The sequence below is a fragment of the Pan troglodytes genome, chromosome 23 (assembly GCF_028858775.2).
Source record: "Pan troglodytes isolate AG18354 chromosome 23, NHGRI_mPanTro3-v2.0_pri, whole genome shotgun sequence".
Lineage (NCBI taxonomy): Eukaryota > Metazoa > Chordata > Mammalia > Primates > Hominidae > Pan > Pan troglodytes.
Genome location: NC_086016.1, coordinates 23,889,809 through 23,907,256, shown reverse-complemented (window position 1 = coordinate 23,907,256; position 17,448 = coordinate 23,889,809). Strand labels below are relative to the sequence as shown.

Here is a 17,448-nt window from a genome sequence, read left to right as displayed (position 1 = left end):
CACATGGCCAGGAACACGTGCCTCTGACGCACAGGGCTGCTGCCCTGCCGTGCTGCCAGGGACAGTAGAAACCACCGCCTATAGGGACCCTTTCACACTCAGACCCTTGACCACATGTTGCGGAGCCTTTTGCTGGGGACTGGGAGGGAGATGACTCCTGCACTCTGCTTGCCCGCAGGCATGGATGAGTTGATGGAGGTGTCTTTCTCGCCCCTGGCGGCCACAGGCAAGCCCCTTTCACGCTGTGGGAAGTGCCACCGCTTCATGAAGTACATCCAGGTAGGTGCAGGGAACACTAGCTCAGGCAAGCTGCCTCACCCCTGTAGGCCTCAGCTTTATCGTTGATCAGCAGGAATCATGTTCTTTGTCCTGGTTGTCACAAAAGAATGATTGAGCATAAAGAAGCCTTGCCAAAAAATACCCAGTGTCCCCATGTCCCCTAGAACACACAGCCATTAGGCCACGCAAACACACATGGTGCATTTTTCCCTAACACCATGCCACTTGCCATCATGGGCATTAATGTACGCACAGAGATTTTAGAACTGCCTTTTCTGCACGCGTGGAGCAAGAGCCAGAGACTCATGCTCCTTGCCTGGCAGTGTGTCACAGGTTCTGCATGACAGATTACATACTTTGTATTATGAGAGGAGTGGGGGTGGGTGCCAAGTCAGTGGCCCCAGTGACCCTCACGCTGCCTGCCTGCCATTGCCGCAGGCCAAGCCAAGCCGCCTGCACTGCTCCCACTGCGATGAGACCTACACGCTCCCCCAGAACGGCACCATCAAGCTCTACAAGGAGCTCCGCTGCCCTCTGGATGACTTCGAGCTGGTCCTGTGGTCATCAGGCTCTCGGGGAAAGAGCTACCCGCTGTGCCCCTACTGCTACAACCACCCACCCTTCCGAGACATGAAGAAAGGTGAGTGCAGCCGCTCCCTCCTGTCCACAGGTAGCTGCAGTCTCTTTTCAGTGCCAACCCCTGCCTTGCACCAGGCTGGACTCTGAGGGGACCCCTCACCCTGGCCTTTCCTGCACTCATTGGCACTGAGACGAGAGACCCTGGATGTAGCTGGGGCACTGCTTAGGCCTCAGCCAGTGGTGCCACCCTCTCTCTGTGTCAGAATCGAGCAGGCAACCCTAGTCCACCCTCAGGACCTGGGCACAGGTGTGCAGTGCTCCCTCTGGAGCTGAGTGAGCAAGAGGATGCAGCAGTCAGGGGACCCACCCGGTGAGCGGGCACCCCCAGTCAGCGTCCACCACTGTCCTCCATCCTCATCCTCGTCCTCATTACTGGAGGAGGGAGCGCATGTCCAGGCAGGCAGGACAGAGCACCGAGCCAGACCAGGAATCAGCGGGAGTGAGGCATCTGCCCACATTCACCGTGTGCTCTGCAGAAAGCCCCCTCGGGCCTCAGTCTGCACCCAGGCTGCCCCGGGAGTGAGACCCCATCCCTGCCCTCCTGCTGCCGCCAGAGTAGCTGACAGGGTGGTTCCATGTGGCCCAGTGACATGAGGGTCATGTGGCATTACCAGTAACAAGCTGGCAGCAAAGCAAAGGGGGGATGGAGTCAGCTGAAACCCACTGGGATGGCGCCAGCGAGGGGCCTTGAAAGTTGAGGAGGTTTCAGGTAAGCAGAAAACAGGGGTAATGGCAGCCAGGAGCCAAAACATGAGCAAGGCTGTCCCCAAGAGCAAGGCCAAGAAGAGTTCCTTCTGCTGGGACGAGGGATCCAGGAGCTTGAGGCATTGGGAGCAGGCAGCAGAGGGCAGGTGGGCACAGTGGGCGTGCCTTTACAGGGCTCCCTTCTCCCGCCAGGCATGGGCTGCAACGAGTGTACGCACCCCTCCTGCCAGCACTCGCTGAGCATGCTGGGCATCGGCCAGTGCGTGGAATGTGAGAGCGGGGTGCTGGTGCTGGACCCCACCTCGGGCCCCAAGTGGAAGGTGGCCTGCAACAAGTGCAATGTGGTAGCGCACTGCTTCGAGAACGCCCACCGCGTGCGGGTGTCCGCCGACACCTGCAGTGTCTGTGAGGCCGCCTTGCTTGATGTGGACTTCAACAAGGCCAAGTCCCCACTCCCGGGCAATGAGACGCAGCACATGGGCTGCGTCTTTTGTGACCCCGTCTTCCAGGAGCTGGTGGAGCTGAAGCATGCGGCCTCCTGCCACCCCATGCACCGCGGTGGACCAGGGAGAAGGCAGGGTCGAGGGCGGGGCCGGGCCAGGAGGCCCCCTGGGAAGCCCAACCCCAGACGGCCCAAGGACAAGATGTCAGCCCTGGCCGCCTACTTTGTATGATGACCCTGTCCTCCCTCACCCAGGCTGCAGTGCCATGCAGACACCTCATGGCACTTCAAACTATTAAAATGCATTTTACCTTATCCAGAGCTGGGGCCCCTTTGCTGGTGCAGCGATGTCAGAGCGTTACCGTGTCCCTGGGCACCTGTGGGGCCCTCTTTCCCTCTCCGAAACCCAATACGTCTCCCTTCAGCCTGCATACACGTGCCCAGAGTGCTCCCTACTATCCCTACACCCTGGCAGTACGGGCAGGGATGCCCCAACCCTGAAGCCCTGGGGAATAGACCCAGTTTGCACTCACACCCCATCTCAATCCGTGCTGCTGATGGTAGCTGTGTGCACAAGCAGTGGCCCTGATGCCTTAAGGAAGGCGGCCTTGACAGCTGTGGCTCCGGCAGGAGAGGAGTCTAGTGGAGCAGGTGGGGCTAGGAGACCCCCTCCCTGGATCTGGCTTATGAATCCCCTTGGTCTTCGCTGCAGCCCCCTGCTCAGGGCCACCCTCTTGACCCCACGCTTCTCCGTCCCCTGCTCCCTGCTCCCATCTCTGAGAAGCCCTGTACATGGTGCCTGTGCGCGTCTGGCAGCTTCCCAGGGCCTGCTGCGATTCCTATTCTCACAACAAGCCCTTATGGTCTTAGAGGCAGCTGGGTGCCCCATGGAACCCATTCACATGCCAGGTTTAGAAAATACCCTGTAGGCCAGACTGCCCTGTGGTGCCAGGTGCTGGTGGCAGCTGCCCTCTGACCTCAGTGCCTTCTTGTGCTCCCCTCCCCAGCCACCCGAGGAGAGACACCTGTGCGGGATCCACTGTGTGTTGGAAACTCCCTCCACACTCCACCCGTGCCTCACTGAGTGATGACGGGAGCTCAGCAAAACAGCTTTCCAGACTGTTCAGTGGGACCTTTCTTTGAGGGGCAGGTCAGGAATGTTTCGGACTCAGACCTGCCCCCGCCCCAACTCAGTAGTAGATTCCCAGGCTGCACCAGGACTTATATGAGAGCTCCTGTAAGGAAACCCAGAGCCCACCAAGCATACCCCACCTGGACCCCCTTCCTGGAGGCCCTCACAGGTTAACACAGGGGTTCCCTGGAACACAGTTTGGAGAGCTACTCGAAGCTGAATGAAAATACACAGAGACATGGGGAACCACATAGAGGGTCCTGGGATGTGTCTCAGAAGCACAGGCTTCAGGAAGGAGGGGGTGCTCTCAGAGCTTCTGCCCCCTCCCACCCACTCTGGTCCCATTCTGGGGCCCTAGCAAGGCCACACCTGTTAGGTCCCCAGTGCAGGGCTGTGACTCTGCTCTTCCACCCACAGGGCCCAGTGGACCTGGAGCCTTCTCCGCAGAAGGTTTCAAGACCTCCAGGACCCTTAGGTTATAGGGCTAATTCAGGCTTGGAGGAGCAGAGACGGTTCCTAGGTCTTAAACCCAGACCACCCAGTCCTTCCTTACTATGCTTCTGCACTGCGCTTTCAGCCACAGGCAGGGATAATCACAAAGTGTTCCTTTTTTTTCCTCTGCAATTGTCCCTTGTGTGTGACCCTCCTTCAAGGCCCTTGGCTTCCGCAGCTTGATTCTGCACTCCGAGTCCATTCACCTTCTCCCATCCAATAGCATCCAACCCCGCTGCTACTGCTGCCAACCTGGCCTTGGGAGCAATGAGGACAAGGAAGGGACAAGACCCCTTTTAGGCCAGAACTGCCTTCAGATCAGCCACGCTCCATGGGACTGTACCTCTGCCCTGGAGGCTGGAGAGGTCAGTGGCTGCAGACTGTCTCAAGGAGCCCCTGGCCCTGCCCACCTAGCCAGGGGTGCAGCCTTGCCAGAGAAGCAGAGAAGCGTCTGTGGCTGGGTGGGTGATATTGAAAGATTCCTTTCACCAGGGTGGAAGCCAGGATCTGAGGCGTGATGGAATGTGGACAGTGAGGCAGTGACAGCGCCACAAGGCAGGAGTCATCTCCAGGCAGGTCTTTGGCCTGGAGCCCATAGGGACAAGCTCCTGGTGGTGCCTCACTTTGCCATCCTCTCTAAGCCGCAGACCTTGAATGGAATCAGTGCTCAAGAGTCTAACTGGGCCCCCTCTGAGGATGCCTGTGGGAATATCAGCTTTTACCGCACCACACTGCACTTTACAGTGTGGGAGGGCCTGCCCCACGCACCACCTCACCTGTACTGCGGTTCTCAAACTTCACCCTACAGCCATTCTGTTGTAGGTGATCTCAGGGGCAGTTTGAGAAACAGTGGCTCAGGGTCTCACAGCAGCCCTCTGAGATAGGTTGGTTGCTATTGTCCCGATTTTTTCTCATCAAGAAACTGAGGCTCAGGTGAGCTAAGGAATGTGCCCAGGGCCACTGTTTATAAGAAGTAGCCTCAAGCCTTGCTCATGGTTACTGCCCTGACAGGGATCGAGGAAGGAGTGAGCAGGAGAATGGGATGAGGCAGGACCCTCCGCTCCAGCCCTGCTTTCTCTGCCCAGACACCTCCTGCCTTGCAGACCCAACCCCACCCCAGATGGTTTCCTTTCCAGTCACCCAGCTGCTAGTTCTCCAGGTTCCTGGTCTCACTCCAGGTTCCTCCTGTTGGAGAAGCATCCCAGAGACATTCATTCCTGGCAAGGACACAGGCCTGCGGACCTGAAGGCCAGGTGGGCAGAGCCACATAAGATCTGGTGCCCCATCCTCCATTTAAAAAATTATACTTTCCAACTGCATTGGTATAAAGGTGAATATATTAATATCATATATTAAAACATTTTCTTTGACATAAAGGTTTCTTTCTTCTGCCTTTAAAATAAAATATTTTGGCCAGGTGTAATGGTTCACACCTATAATCCCAGCACTTGGGAAGGCTGAGGCAGGAGGATCACTTGAGCCCAGGAGTTCAAGACCAGCCTGGGCAACATAGAGACCCTGTCTCTACAAATTTTTTTTAATCAGCTGGGCGTGGTGGTGCTTGCCTGTGTTCCCAGACACTAGGAAGGCTGAGGCAGGAGGGGAGGGTCACTTGAGCCCAGGAGTTTGAGGCTGCAGTGAGCTGTGATTATGCCACTGCACTCCAGTGTGGGCACCAGAGAAGGAGCTTGTCTCTAAAAAGAGAGAAAAAGAATATTTTCATGAGCCTCCGTGTTGGCAGAAAAATGGCCCTTCAGAGATGTTCATGTCCTATACCTGTGCCTGTGTTAGATTACATGGCAGACCCGGCATAGTGGCTCACGCCTGTACTGTAATCCCAGCACTTTGGGAGGCCGAGGCAGGCAGATCATTTGAGGTCAGGAGTTTGAGACCAGCCTGACCAACATGGTGAAACCCCATCTCTACTAAAAATACAAAAAAAATTAGCCGGGCATGGTGGTGCGTGCCTGCAGTCCCAGCTACTCGGGAGGCTGAGGCAGGAAAATCGCTTGAACCAGGGAGGCAGAGGTTGCAGTGAGTCGAGGTCATGCCACTGCAGTACAGCCTGGGTGACAGGGTGAGACTCCGTGTCAAAATAATAATAATAATAATAATAATAAGGGGCAAAGGGGAATTAAGGTTGCTAATCAACTGATTTAGAGAGATGATGCTGGACTATCTGGGTGGGCCCAATGGCATCAGGAGGGTCTTTAGAAGTAGCAGAAGGAAGCAGAGGAGGGAATCAGAGGTGGCAGTGTGAGAAAGGCTCAACTGGCCATTGCTGGCTTCGAGGCTGTAGGAAGGGGCCACGAGCCAAGGTATGCAGGGAGCCCTTAGGAGCTGGAAAAGGCAGGGGAACAGTTTCTCCCCTAGAATCCTCAGAAAGGAACGCATTCTGGCGATCCCTGGATCTTCGCCCACTGAGGCTAAGTGGACTTCTGACCTCCAGAACGGAAAGATAACAAAAGCCTCAACGTTTGTGGAAACAAACAACTCATAATGAGCCTGGGACTGTGCCTCCTTCCCCGACGGATGAGCCTGCCTGGGCAGTCTGGGTTTGCATCCCCGCTCTGTCACGTACCAGCTGTTGACGGCAGAAGTTGCTTAATTTCTGGGCGCTGTGACCTAGGGATTGCTTTCCCCATCCAGCCGCCCACCCAAAGCTGCAGAAGAGAAGCAAGAGGCTGGTGACGGGCGGCTCCGGAGCCCAGGTGGAGCCGCAGTTCGCCTACCACTAAAGGGCCGCAGTCACCGTCCACGTAGCCGCCAGGGGGCAGCAGAGGTCCGGCCCCGCCAGCCTGGAGGCCCGACTGCGCCTGCGCGGCGCCCGCGGCGGCCAGGGACGGGAAGTGGGCGGGGCCGACCGGCAGCAGCTTGCGGGACACGGAGCCGCGAGGAGACAGCTGAGGCCCGCGGAGACCAGGGGTGAGGAGGCCGGGGGGGACGGGATTAGAGGGCTGACGGGGCTGGGACGAGGGTCAGGCGAGCGCCCAAGGCGCACAGGGGTGAAATGGGACCGAGGAACCGGAGGGGTGGAATCAGAGGGCTGGGGAGGCAAGGAGGCCGAGACGAGGCTCACATGGGTGCACCGAAAGGGTGCGGGGGTGCAGTGCGGGGGGCCGAGGAGCAAGAGGGGCCGCTGCGGACCTGAGGAACCCGAGGCTGGGAGTTGGGGGGCTGGGGAGCCAAGGGGGCAGAACTGGGGGGCAGGCGGGGGTGTGGCCGAGCCGAGGGCCTGGTAGGGACCGAGGGCTATGAGGCAGAATCGGGTGCTGAGGGGGACGCGCCCCATTTTCCGAGATCTGGCCTCTCCCCACCCCCCAGGAGCCTCTGGGCCGGCACGTTGCCCCATATCCCCCCAGTCCCTGCACCTTCAGGGGCCCAGTCTGCCTGATGGCCCCCGGCTCGGCGGCCTCCCAAGCGTCCGTGAAGCGAGCGTCAGCTGCACAAGTGCTCGGGCTGCAGCTGCTTCAGCCACAGGTCTGTGAGCCAGAGCCTCAGGCGCGGAGGCCGGGCACATTGCCGCTGGGTTCGGTCAGGCAAGCCCCTGAACCTGTCTGTGCAACAGGAAGAACTGGCTCCGGCTGCAGGGATTTCGGCACAGCGCTTGACACACAGTGAGGCCCACTGCATGGTGGCGGGCTCCTTCGAAGCCTTCCACCCTGCGGGACAGAGTCACACATGTCGTGGTGGCATTCCCCGGGACAAGTTCTCTGGGCCCAGCTGAGCTCTCACCACGGGGGATAGAAAGTGGGGCCGGCCAGCACTCTGAGGCCATCTCCAGTCTCTTCTGTTGTCAAATTTCGCTCTTTTCCTCCTGCACGCGAGGTGGAAGTACCAAAGGCACTGGGCATCCAGAGACCTTGATTGAGTTCGCTTTGCCCTTTCACCTGTGTGAGACCTTAAATGGGTGCTTGCCCTCCTATAACCTATTTCTTCATCTGCAGTGTAGCCTGACAGTATGTACTTCTCAGCGTAGTTGTGAGAGGTAAACAAAACGAATGCATTTCTGAAAGCCATGGACCTCTACACAAGTTCATTTGTGGAATTCCTTTAAGATACCGCCTGAAGGCCGGGCGCGGTGGCTCATACCTGTAATCCCAGCACTTTGGGAGGCCGAGGCAGGCATATCACCTGAGGTCAAGAGTTCCAGACCAGCATGGCAAAACCCCATCTCTACTAAAAATACAAAAATTAGCCGCGCGTGGTGGCAGGTGCCTGTAATCCTAGCTACTCAGGAGGCTGAGGCAGGAGAATTGCTTGAACCTGGGAGGCGAAGGTTGCAGTGAGCTGAGATCCCACCATTGCACTCCAGCCTGGGCAACAAGAGCGAAACTCTCTCTCAAAAAAAAAAAAAAAAAAAAAAAAAAAAAAAAAAGGATACCACCTGAAGCCAACCGAGTCTTTTAAGACCTGGCGCTGCTGCCCGCTGCACCCTTCAGAGTGGTGTAGCTTCCTCAGCCCACGCCACCCGCCAGTCACTCTTCCCTCTGCCATCACACTTACCACCTGCTGTACACAAAGGGCCATCGTGGGCTCCCTGACTACAGGGAGCTTACAGTCTATCAGGAAAGTCAGGCCTGTAGAAAGAAATGGTCATTGCACAGCAGTGTGACTATGCTTAATGCCATGGAACTGTACGCTTAGAAATGGTTAAAAGGATACATAGTGTGTATATTTTACAACAATAAAAAAAATTTATATATGTAGAAAAAAAATCTAGGATTTACATCTAACTATTAGTAGTTATGAATAAAGAAATAAGAATCTCCTTTGGTAGAAAAAGGTTGGCCAGGCGTGGTGTCTCATACCTGTAATCACAGCACTTTGGGAGGCTGAGGCGGGCAGATCACCTGAGGTCAGGAGTTCGAGACCAGCTTGGCCAACATGGTGAAACCCCATCTCTACTAAAAATACAAAAAAATTAGCCAGGCGTGGTTGTGGGTGCCTGTAATCCCAGCTACTAGGGAGGCTTAGGCAGGAGAATCACTTGAACCTGAGAGGTGGAGGTTGCAGTGAGCCGAGATTGCGCCACTGCACTCCGGCCTGGGTGACAGAGCAAGACTCTGTCTCAAAAAAAACAAAAACAAAAACACTTAACATGAATGATGCTTTTGTTACACTATAGTGGTGCAGTTTCCTTTTCTAAGGATTGCTGGGTTTTTTTCATTACCCTGGTTCTGCAGTTAAGCAAGACTCAACAAGTATTTTTTCTATGTCCCCTAAAAAACTGCAGTTGTTAAACCCTGCATTCGTTAAGCTTAGGAGTCAAAACTAATGCACTAGAGGAAAATAAATATTTTAAATTAAAAAAACTTTTTACAAGTCAGATGTGAGCAAAAGTGCCATAGAGACATGAAAGAGAGCATGCTGGATCCAAAGATGGGGAGATTTCAGCAAAGCCTGGAAGGATCTGAGAGATCTCGGGAGGCAAAATGGAAGGAGGGCACCACAAAACAAGGAGGGGAGGGGCTGCCCTAGGGTTGGGGGTACACAGAAATGGAAGGAGGAGCCATGAGAGAGCCAAAGCCCAGAGCTGGTGGCCAATGAGGGACAGGTCAGGGATAGAAGGAGTCAGAATGACTTCCCAGGTGTCATCACAGTTAAGGCCCAGGTTCCCCAGCATGAACCCCACCCTGGGACTTTGGGCAAGTTCCTTAGCTCTTCTGCTACAGCCTGCCCTGTGAAGTGGGGATAACCACAAGAGGTTGTTGGGAGGCTAAAAGCCATCCCAGGAAGAGTGCTCAGAGTAGGGGCGGATGGCAGCTGGCAGCACCATCAGCCACACCCCTGCAGCTGCCCCCCGATGAGTTTGCTTTGCCATTTCTCACCTATGTGGGACCTTAAATAGGTTCTAGGAGGGTGAGCACCCATTTGGTGTGCAGTGGGGCCCTGATCCAGGAGGAACCAGCTGCCAGTCGCATTTGGCCAGACTGGTCCAGGCAGGCGGTGCTGGGATGCAGGAGTCCAATGTCCCTCCCATGCCTACCCCGGGCTCTTGGTGATTTGCACAGGCTCATGCACACGTCCCTCTTATTCGGAGTTTTTCACTGGTGTGCCCTGCTCAGGAAAGCCCAGCACCAGGCTCCGCCGCCTCTGGTGCTCTCCCAGCTCTGCCTACTCCCTGCGGCTTGCCTCTGGCCTCCATGCCATTCCTGATGCTGTCTCTTCCAGTTGATCCCTCAAAGAACCACAGCACTGTCCCCTGCCCCTCCAGGCACTCCCAGGGCTGCCTCTGGTTTCCCTTGGTGAGGAATTTCTCCTTCCTGCCGGGTGTGCCATGGTGTACATCAGATTCAGGAGCTTATTGGGGAAAGGAAGGAAATGATTCCTGTCCCTTTCGACGTCTGGGCTCCAGGGAGAGAAAGCTGTGTCCTGGTTTCTCTCCTCACCCCTTGCCTTAGGTTGGTGATGCAGAAACAAGGGTGCTTGGTCCCCAGCAAGTAAGATGGCCCTGGGCACCCTGCCTTTGTAACAAGAGCAGGCAGTTGGCACAGGCCCTGAGAGTAAGCCAGCCTGTCCCCTCTACAGATGCAGACAGAGCTTCACACACAGACATCATCACACCCCCCAGACCTCACTTAGTACACATGGCACAGACACCATTGAGGCATGTGCAGATAGTGGGCACAAGGCACAGAGAGAGCAGGCAGGTGGCCACAGTGAATCAGGGTCTGCAGTGCAGACAGGAGGAGCCACCCTCCCTGAGGGAACAGGCCGATTGTGGGGAGGGGCTCACGGCACAGGAAAGAGTACCCCAAGGTCAGGAGGCAAGAAGGAGGCACCTGCATCCCAAAAGGTCCAGCAGACGTCACCAGCAAATGGGGTGGAAGTGAAGGGTCTTGAATTCTGCCCTTGACAGTGGGGCTTTACACTGTGGGCAGGGGTTTCTCCAGGGGGGCCCTCTGTGTGCTCTAGCGGGGAGCATGCTGTCCTCTCACTTGGATCCTAATCATAAATTCACATGAGCACATTTTGTGGTGAGACGGTAGAGCCTCCAGATCACTTGGAATTGCAAGGGAGTGGGAGGAGGCCCCAGGCACTGGCAGTTGCTGGGGGCAGCTCTGCATCGTTCACATTCTCCCAGAAGCTCCAGGGGCCAGGGCAGTCCCAGGCAGAAGAGGGGCCCTTGGCCGCTTGCACTGCTTGAGGGCAGCCAAGCTTGCTGGGAAATTCACGCCATCTTCGAATGCCTTACAGCTCTGCTGGGGCATGGCTGGCAGGACGTGCCGCCTCCTCATTGACCTACTAGGGCTCCCAGCCTCTGCTCATTTCTCCAGCTCACAGTCTTCCCTTTGTCGTTTGAATGTCAGTGTCCCTCCTGCTCTCAGAGTGATTTTTCCTTTTTTGCTTTATGTTCTTTTTTTTTTCTTTTTTGGTAGAGATGGGGGGTGGGGGGGGGGGGTGGCGATCTCACTGCCCAGGCTGGTCTTGAACTCCTGGCCTCAAGCACTCCTCCTGCCTCACCCTCCCCAAGCGCTGAGATATAGACCTGAGCCACAGCACCTTGCCAGTTGTTTTATGTTCTTTATCCTTTTACCTGCTTGCCTTCTGTAACCTGGGTTGCATTAAATTTACTCCTACTTGTGAGTAAATGTGAACCATAGCAATAAATTTAGTCTATCTCCAGAACCTTCAGTAGCAAGTACCCCTATTCCTACGTTATTTGTACGTGTCCACTTTAAATAAATTAACTTTCAATTCTGCCTCTAAAAGAAGAGAAGGGTTTTGTGTTTTGTTAATTTACCACCCTTCACCCCTTGCATTCCAAATCCCTCACTGATCAGACATTTAACTTGGTGCTGGGACCTTTCCCTCTGCCCACCCCATTCTCTTTTGTGTTTTTTATCTTTAGGCTTCCAGAAGGCTTGTTCCAAGTTAGCAATTCCTGATAAGGACAGCCCTCTTGTGGGCTGTGAGCTCCCTGCATCTCTTACTTCCCACTCTCTTCATCCTGCACCTCAGGCCTCTGCCGCAGCCGCCCTTTTAGTAAAGTTTGTAGGCAGAGTCTGTGGCTATTCTAAGACTGATGATTCTAGAAGATTCTCCTTGCCTTCTTCGTTCAGTTTTCAGAAACTGGAAGTCCTCATGAAGGTGATGGGCTGTGAAACTGTTCCCCTAATTCTCCACCCTAGAACTCGGGGTGTTCCTCAGAGTCTCATGTCCGTTTGTCACCATAAAAGAACGCAGTTTTTCTCCCTGGCTTAGTAACTGTGTAGGATTTCTTTTTTATTTTTTTCTGGATCCAATCTCATCCACTACTGCGTAGGACTCGCTGAAGAAAGTTTCCCAGCCTGAGTGTTAGACAAAGCCCAAGGTGGAGTCCCCGCTGTGGGGAGGGTTTGGAGGGGTCAGGCACCCGAGAGGAAGGGGGCAGGAGAGAGAAGGGTCCATGCTGAGTGGGTGCTGGCAGGGAGGCCCAGGTGTGGGGCCTGGAGGTGAATCCCTGGGGTGATGCAAAGAACATGGAAGGGGGGCGCTGGAGAGCTGTTTGGGTATAGGCAAGGCAGGCAGGCTGGGGAGGCGACTATGGAGATTCGGAGTTAGGAGAGAAGAGGAGCCAGAGCCACCCTGGGAGGAGGCTGTGAGGCACCATGTGCCTCTTTCCAGTGAGAGAGAAGCCGGTGAGGGAGTGAAGGCACAGGCTTTGCGATCCCTCTTTGGCCCTGTCTTCCTTCTGACACCTCAGGCGAGGGACTAACCCTCTCCAAACCTTGGGATTCTCATCTGTGAAATGGGGGCTTGTCCTGGCTCCTGGGGTGTTAGGGGCAACTCACAGGGCTGGTCAGCTCTGGTCATTCCTAAGGACTTAGGGAGGAAGAGCCCACATGCCCCACAGTGGGGTCAGCGCCTGGAACTGTCCACAGTGCCCCTCTTCCAGCCAGGGCTTAGCAGGCCTGAGCCATTCTAGGCTCACAATTCCCTCCTCCTATTAGAGAGCATTGAATAGGCTCGATGGTGTCCCACAGCACCTCCTGTCTGTCCCAGATTAAACCTCTGCTTCTCTCCTGGACACCCCTTGGGTGGCCCCAGCAGCCTCTGGGGATCCCTTCCTGCTCCCACTCTGGCCTATCTCCAAAACAGCCCTGGGCCGGCCTCCTGCATCTTGGCCCTTCTCTTTCCTCCCCTGAACACCGCTAGAGCCCCAACAGGTGTCCCTCCTGCCATCTGGTCACCACGTCCAGGCTCACAGACCTGGTGGCTTCACTCCCTCACCTCAGAGCCCTCCTGGCTGCTCGGGACCCGTGATCAGGTTGAACCCCCCCACCTACCTCAGTGCCTGGCCTCGGCATCCCTGTCCTGCTCGTCTCTGGCCACGCTGGCCACCATCTGCCAGGAACAGTCTTCCTCCTCTGTCACTTCTTGACAATGTCCACCCAGCTGCTGCTCCTGGCACCATCTCCTGAGACTGGATCTCTGGATGCCCACAAGTCCCCACCTGGACTCATGTCAAAACAGCGGCCAGGGTTGTCCCTCCACCCTCTAGTGGCCCTGAACCATGAGGCCATGCACCTGCCACATGGTGCTTGCAGGTGGGCACCTGCATTGCTGGTGCCGTGGCCCCCTGATTCTGCTGACTCTGACATTTCTCCCCAGGGTGAAGCCTGGAGACCCTCTTGCCCTGGCCCAGCTGCAGACCCCCGGGATGCTCTGGGCATGTCCTCTGGAGCCCCACAGAAGAGCAGCCCAATGGCCAGTGGAGCTGAGGAGACCCCAGGCTTCCTGGACACGCTCCTGCAAGACTTCCCAGCCCTGCTGAACCCAGAGGACCCTCTGCCATGGAAGGCCCCAGGGACGGTGCTCAGCCAGGAGGAGGTGGAGGGCGAGCTGGCTGAGCTGGCCATGGGCTTTCTGGGCAGCAGGTAGGCCTGTGCACCCCCAAAGGGGACGGGGAGTAAGGGCACGGCACCAGGGCCGACAAGGGATGTGGCTGCTGCTCCCCTACACGTCCAGCCCCACACGGGGATCTGCAGCCCCGGATCCCTATGCAGCACCATGTGGCTCCCGTGGCTGCTGTGGCAAAGCACCACACACTGGGCACTCAACACAGCCAAAGCTCATTCTTTCACAGGGCTGGAGGCCAGAGTCCAAGATCAAGGTGGCAGCTGCGCCATGCTCTCTCAAAGGCCGCAGGGAAGAGTCTGCCTTTCTGTTAGCGCCTGGCCTTGACTTCCTGGAGGTCCTTGGCTTGTAGACTCATTCCTCCTAGCTGGCCTTGTTGCACATGGCATCTCCCCATGTGTGTGTCTGTGCCTTCACACCTCCCCACCCTGCCTGCTGTGTGTCTGTGACTCCTCCTCTTATAAGGACATGGGCATTTTGGACCAGGGGCTGCCCTCCTACAGTGTGATCTCATCTTTCTTTTTGTGGAGAATGGGGTCTCGCTATGTTGCCCAGGCTGGTCTCGAATTTCTGGGCTCCATGGATCCTCATGTTTTTGCCTCCCTAAATGCTGGGATCACAGGCATGAGCCACTCCAGCCAGTGTGACCTCATGTGAACATAACTAATTACATTTGCAAAGACTTTAACTCCAAATAAGATCATATTCTGAGCCACAGGGGGCTGGGGCTTCAACATACCTTTTAGGGAACACAATTTAATGCATAGCAGCTGATAAGCAGTACGTCCTGTTTCCGATCCGTGTGATGGACGAGGAGGCAGAGGTGGGTAGATGAAGAGGCTGGCCTGAGGCCTTACAGTCAAGGAGTGGCAGAGCCACATGGCACCCCAGCCACCACGATCTGAGAGATAGCTGGCACTGTCCCCCTTCCAAAGGTGAGGAAGCTGAGGCACAGAGAGGTAGCACAACTAGCTTAGCAGATTTCGGGGAAGATAGAGAGTTGGGTGTCCACCAGCAGACAGTGTGTAGCTGTCTCCTAGGCTGAACTCAGAGGGCCTTTCCTTGGAAGACCCTTGCCCTCCCCTTCTTCATTTATTCATTCATTCTGGAAGTATTTGTCCCATGAAAGATGGTGAAGGACAAGGTCTTTTCTCGAACCCTCTCTGCTCAGACAGGGTCTTGGAGTTAGGCTGTCTGTCTGGCACAGGGGACAGCTCATAGAGGTGAGCAGGCTGGTGGGCCACGTGCTGTTTCTGTGAACCTAGTCCCTTGCTGAGGGGATGTGCGCATGGTCCCCAGTCCCAGCATCACCCAAATCACCTGAAATATCACCTGAAGCCATGACAGGCTCTCAGCCATAGCTCCCTCTGACAGAGCCTCCATCCTCGGTGGCTGCCTCAGTATCCCCCAAGTGTGCACTTCCTTTGCCCCTTGCAGCGAATCAACTCTGTTCCTGACACCCACCAAGGACCTATTTTCCTTGACCCCAGGCCCTAGCAGAGTCAGTGACTTGTGCTCTCCCTGTGCAACATGGGCACAAACATTGCTAAGTGTCAGCCACATGCAAGGGCCATGCCACCCAGCATCCCCCACAGCTGCCTAGAGCTCAGGAGGAAATGTCTGGTGACCACGCTCCATGAGGTCGTGGCATGCGCAAAGGGTGTTATTGGCTTGTTTTGAGGAAATATTTTAGATATGTGGCACAAAGTGAATCAGCCCCCAGTGGTGGAGCAGAGTGGGCCCAGCAGGGGTGCCACGCACGGGAGGTGAGGGAAGGCCTCACGTTCTGCCTTCTTGAGAGGAGCAGGTGGCACTCTGCAGGGAGCAGGGGAGTCCAGACCAGGGAGTTCTGCAGCCACTGGGTCTTCGTAGAGGTGGCATGGGACCATTGCTGCCTTGAGGCAAAAAGCCAGGCCCGGGACAGAAGGGTTGGTGCACTTTGGCCCAAGCATGAGGTGACCGGGCAAAGCCAAGCGGTGCCAGCCCCAAGCTGGGGATCAGATGGAAAAGCCATCCCGGGGAACGACAGAGCCCAGGGGTTTGCTGGGCCTGCGTGGGGCACAGGTGCTGAAGACGGACAGGCCGCAGCACCGGGGTGACAACATCAGCCTTCAGTTCCTGGGCAGGGGGAGAAGGGCGCAGAGCAGGGTCCCAGGGAAGGATCCAAGGTGGGAGGTCCTGGAGGGCTGAGGAGTGAGTAGGCAGTGCAGGTGACCTGCCCAGGAGGGCCCCGAACCAAAGTTGGGGTCAGTGCTGGGGGCGCAGGGGAGGGCAATGGGTTTTGGTTTTGATGCGAGAGCAGCCAGACTTGTTGAGCGGCTGCTGTGTGAGCCACCTAGTGATGGGTGCGAGCAGGAGGGGTGCAGAACTCCCGAGTCTCCTCAGCCCCCAGGAACCCACCTTACATGGTGAACTAAAATGGAGTATTTGAAGTTGTTATATGTTCCAGCCATCTTATTGGATTTATTTTTTAAGTTATTTTTGTTCTTTTCTAGCATCTTCTTTCACACGCAGGTGTGGATGTGCATAGGTGTAGTCAGCACTTGGGGTCTGAGCCTCACACGTTGTCTACACTAAGCCTGGCTGTCCACACACACGCATTCACATGTGCCCATACACAGTCACGAGTTCCACCTCCGAGCTCTGCTTCCCGTGTCCCAGCCTGAGGAGGGGCTCTTGGGCATGAAGGGCTTTGAGCATCTTGGTCCCTGAGCTCTTTCACAGACCGTAAAAGGCATCCTTCTGGAGGCCATCCAGGAGTCAGAACATCCAGTCCACAGGGGGCTATTTACGCCTTGTCTCCGCTCTTGTTTGGAGCCTCCTGTCACATATTTGAGTCTCTGAGCAGTGCATACCGTACACTAATGATTTGAGTGTGGTTTTTGTCTCTGCCACTAGACTATAAGCCCCTTGTAACAGCCCCTGCCCCAAGGTCGGTGAGACGTGTTTCTCAGGCACCTGGGCCTTGCATACACCTTGGCTTGTCCCTGGAGCATCTTCTTGCCTTGTGTAGGAGCCTGCTCTGCAGGGACCAGAATCAGGGTGGATCTGCATGGTGCAGTGACTCAGGGCTGAGGGCCTCTAGGGCGTGTCCCAGGCCAGACCCTGGGATGAGGCAGGAGCTGTGTCCAGGAAGAGGACGATGGTGGCCCTTGGCCAGGCATTGTCTGGGTCCCCACAGCCGGAAACTGCCTCCCTGCCCCAGCAGCAGTGGCGGGTGGGCAGGAAGCTGAGGCCTGGCCTCACCGGGACCAAGGGAAACAGGCGTCCTTCCTCCCTGCTGTGCAAAAGGAAAACCCAGCAGTTGGCAGGAAACCCCCAAATGGCAGAGGAACTAATTTCTCATGTCTTGGCTGGTTGTTTTTCAAAGGCAGTTCCAGAGGCTTCTCCCATGAGTCACCCTTTCATTTTAAAAATCAGGAATCCGCTGAGCATGGTGGCTCATGCCTGTAATCCCAGCTACTCAGGAGGCTGAGGCAGGAGAATCACTTGAACCCGAGAGGTGGAGGTTGTGGTGAGCTGAGATCACGCCATTGCACTCCAGCCTGGGCAACTAGAGCGAAACTCCGTCTCAGAAAAAAAAAAAAAAAAAAAATCAGGAATCCATCCCGGTAGATTCCTCAGACCATCAGTAGATACCTTGGGTGCCCAGCCCCCATGGAACAAGACCTGTCAGCCTGTGCTGTTGGAAGGTCCTCGCCTTCCAGTTAAAGCCGGGAGTGTCGGCCCAGTGCAGAATCACCTCGCCACCCCAGGCATGCTCCCCTGACCCCCACTCTCAGGGACAGGCACACAGGGGTGAATGTGTGTTGTCCAGCTTCCAGGGCCCCCACTGGGTGAGAAGGCAGATTCCAGGGGTCAAAATGCATGTTAGAGGCCATAGGGCCACTGAGGGAGCGACCCCTTCTGCCCAGAA

At 56.0% G+C, this 17,448-nt stretch overlaps 2 protein-coding genes across 15 annotated transcripts in view; both read left to right on the top strand.

Moving 5' to 3' along the window:
- TOP3B (DNA topoisomerase III beta) overlaps nt 1–5,057 on the top strand; it is a 28,493-nt gene extending 23,436 nt beyond the window's left edge. For 11 of the 13 annotated variants that reach the window (XM_009437886.5, XM_063807806.1, XM_515006.6 and 8 more), the window contains 3 exons: nt 179–279; nt 718–919; nt 1,816–2,380. In XM_009437886.5, coding sequence (XP_009436161.1) covers nt 179–279; nt 718–919; nt 1,816–2,297 — 785 coding nt within the window. In that variant the 3' untranslated portion in view covers nt 2,298–2,380. Of the gene's footprint in view, nt 1–178; nt 280–717; nt 920–1,121; nt 1,276–1,815; nt 2,381–3,072 lie in introns of those variants that run through there. The other 2 variants (XM_016939789.4, XM_009437892.4) reach the window with 2 other exon arrangements.
- A 1,313-nt stretch (nt 5,058–6,370) lies between these two features.
- The window catches only part of PPM1F (protein phosphatase, Mg2+/Mn2+ dependent 1F), a 33,293-nt gene continuing 22,215 nt past the window's right edge, over nt 6,371–17,448 (top strand). Inside the window, exons 1-2 of one of the 2 annotated variants that reach the window (XM_016939786.3) lie at nt 6,498–6,614; nt 13,287–13,552. In XM_016939786.3, coding sequence (XP_016795275.1) covers nt 13,347–13,552 — 206 coding nt within the window. In that variant the 5' untranslated portion in view covers nt 6,498–6,614; nt 13,287–13,346. Of the gene's footprint in view, nt 6,615–13,286; nt 13,553–17,448 lie in introns of both variants that reach the window. The other variant, XM_054676052.2, reaches the window with a different exon arrangement.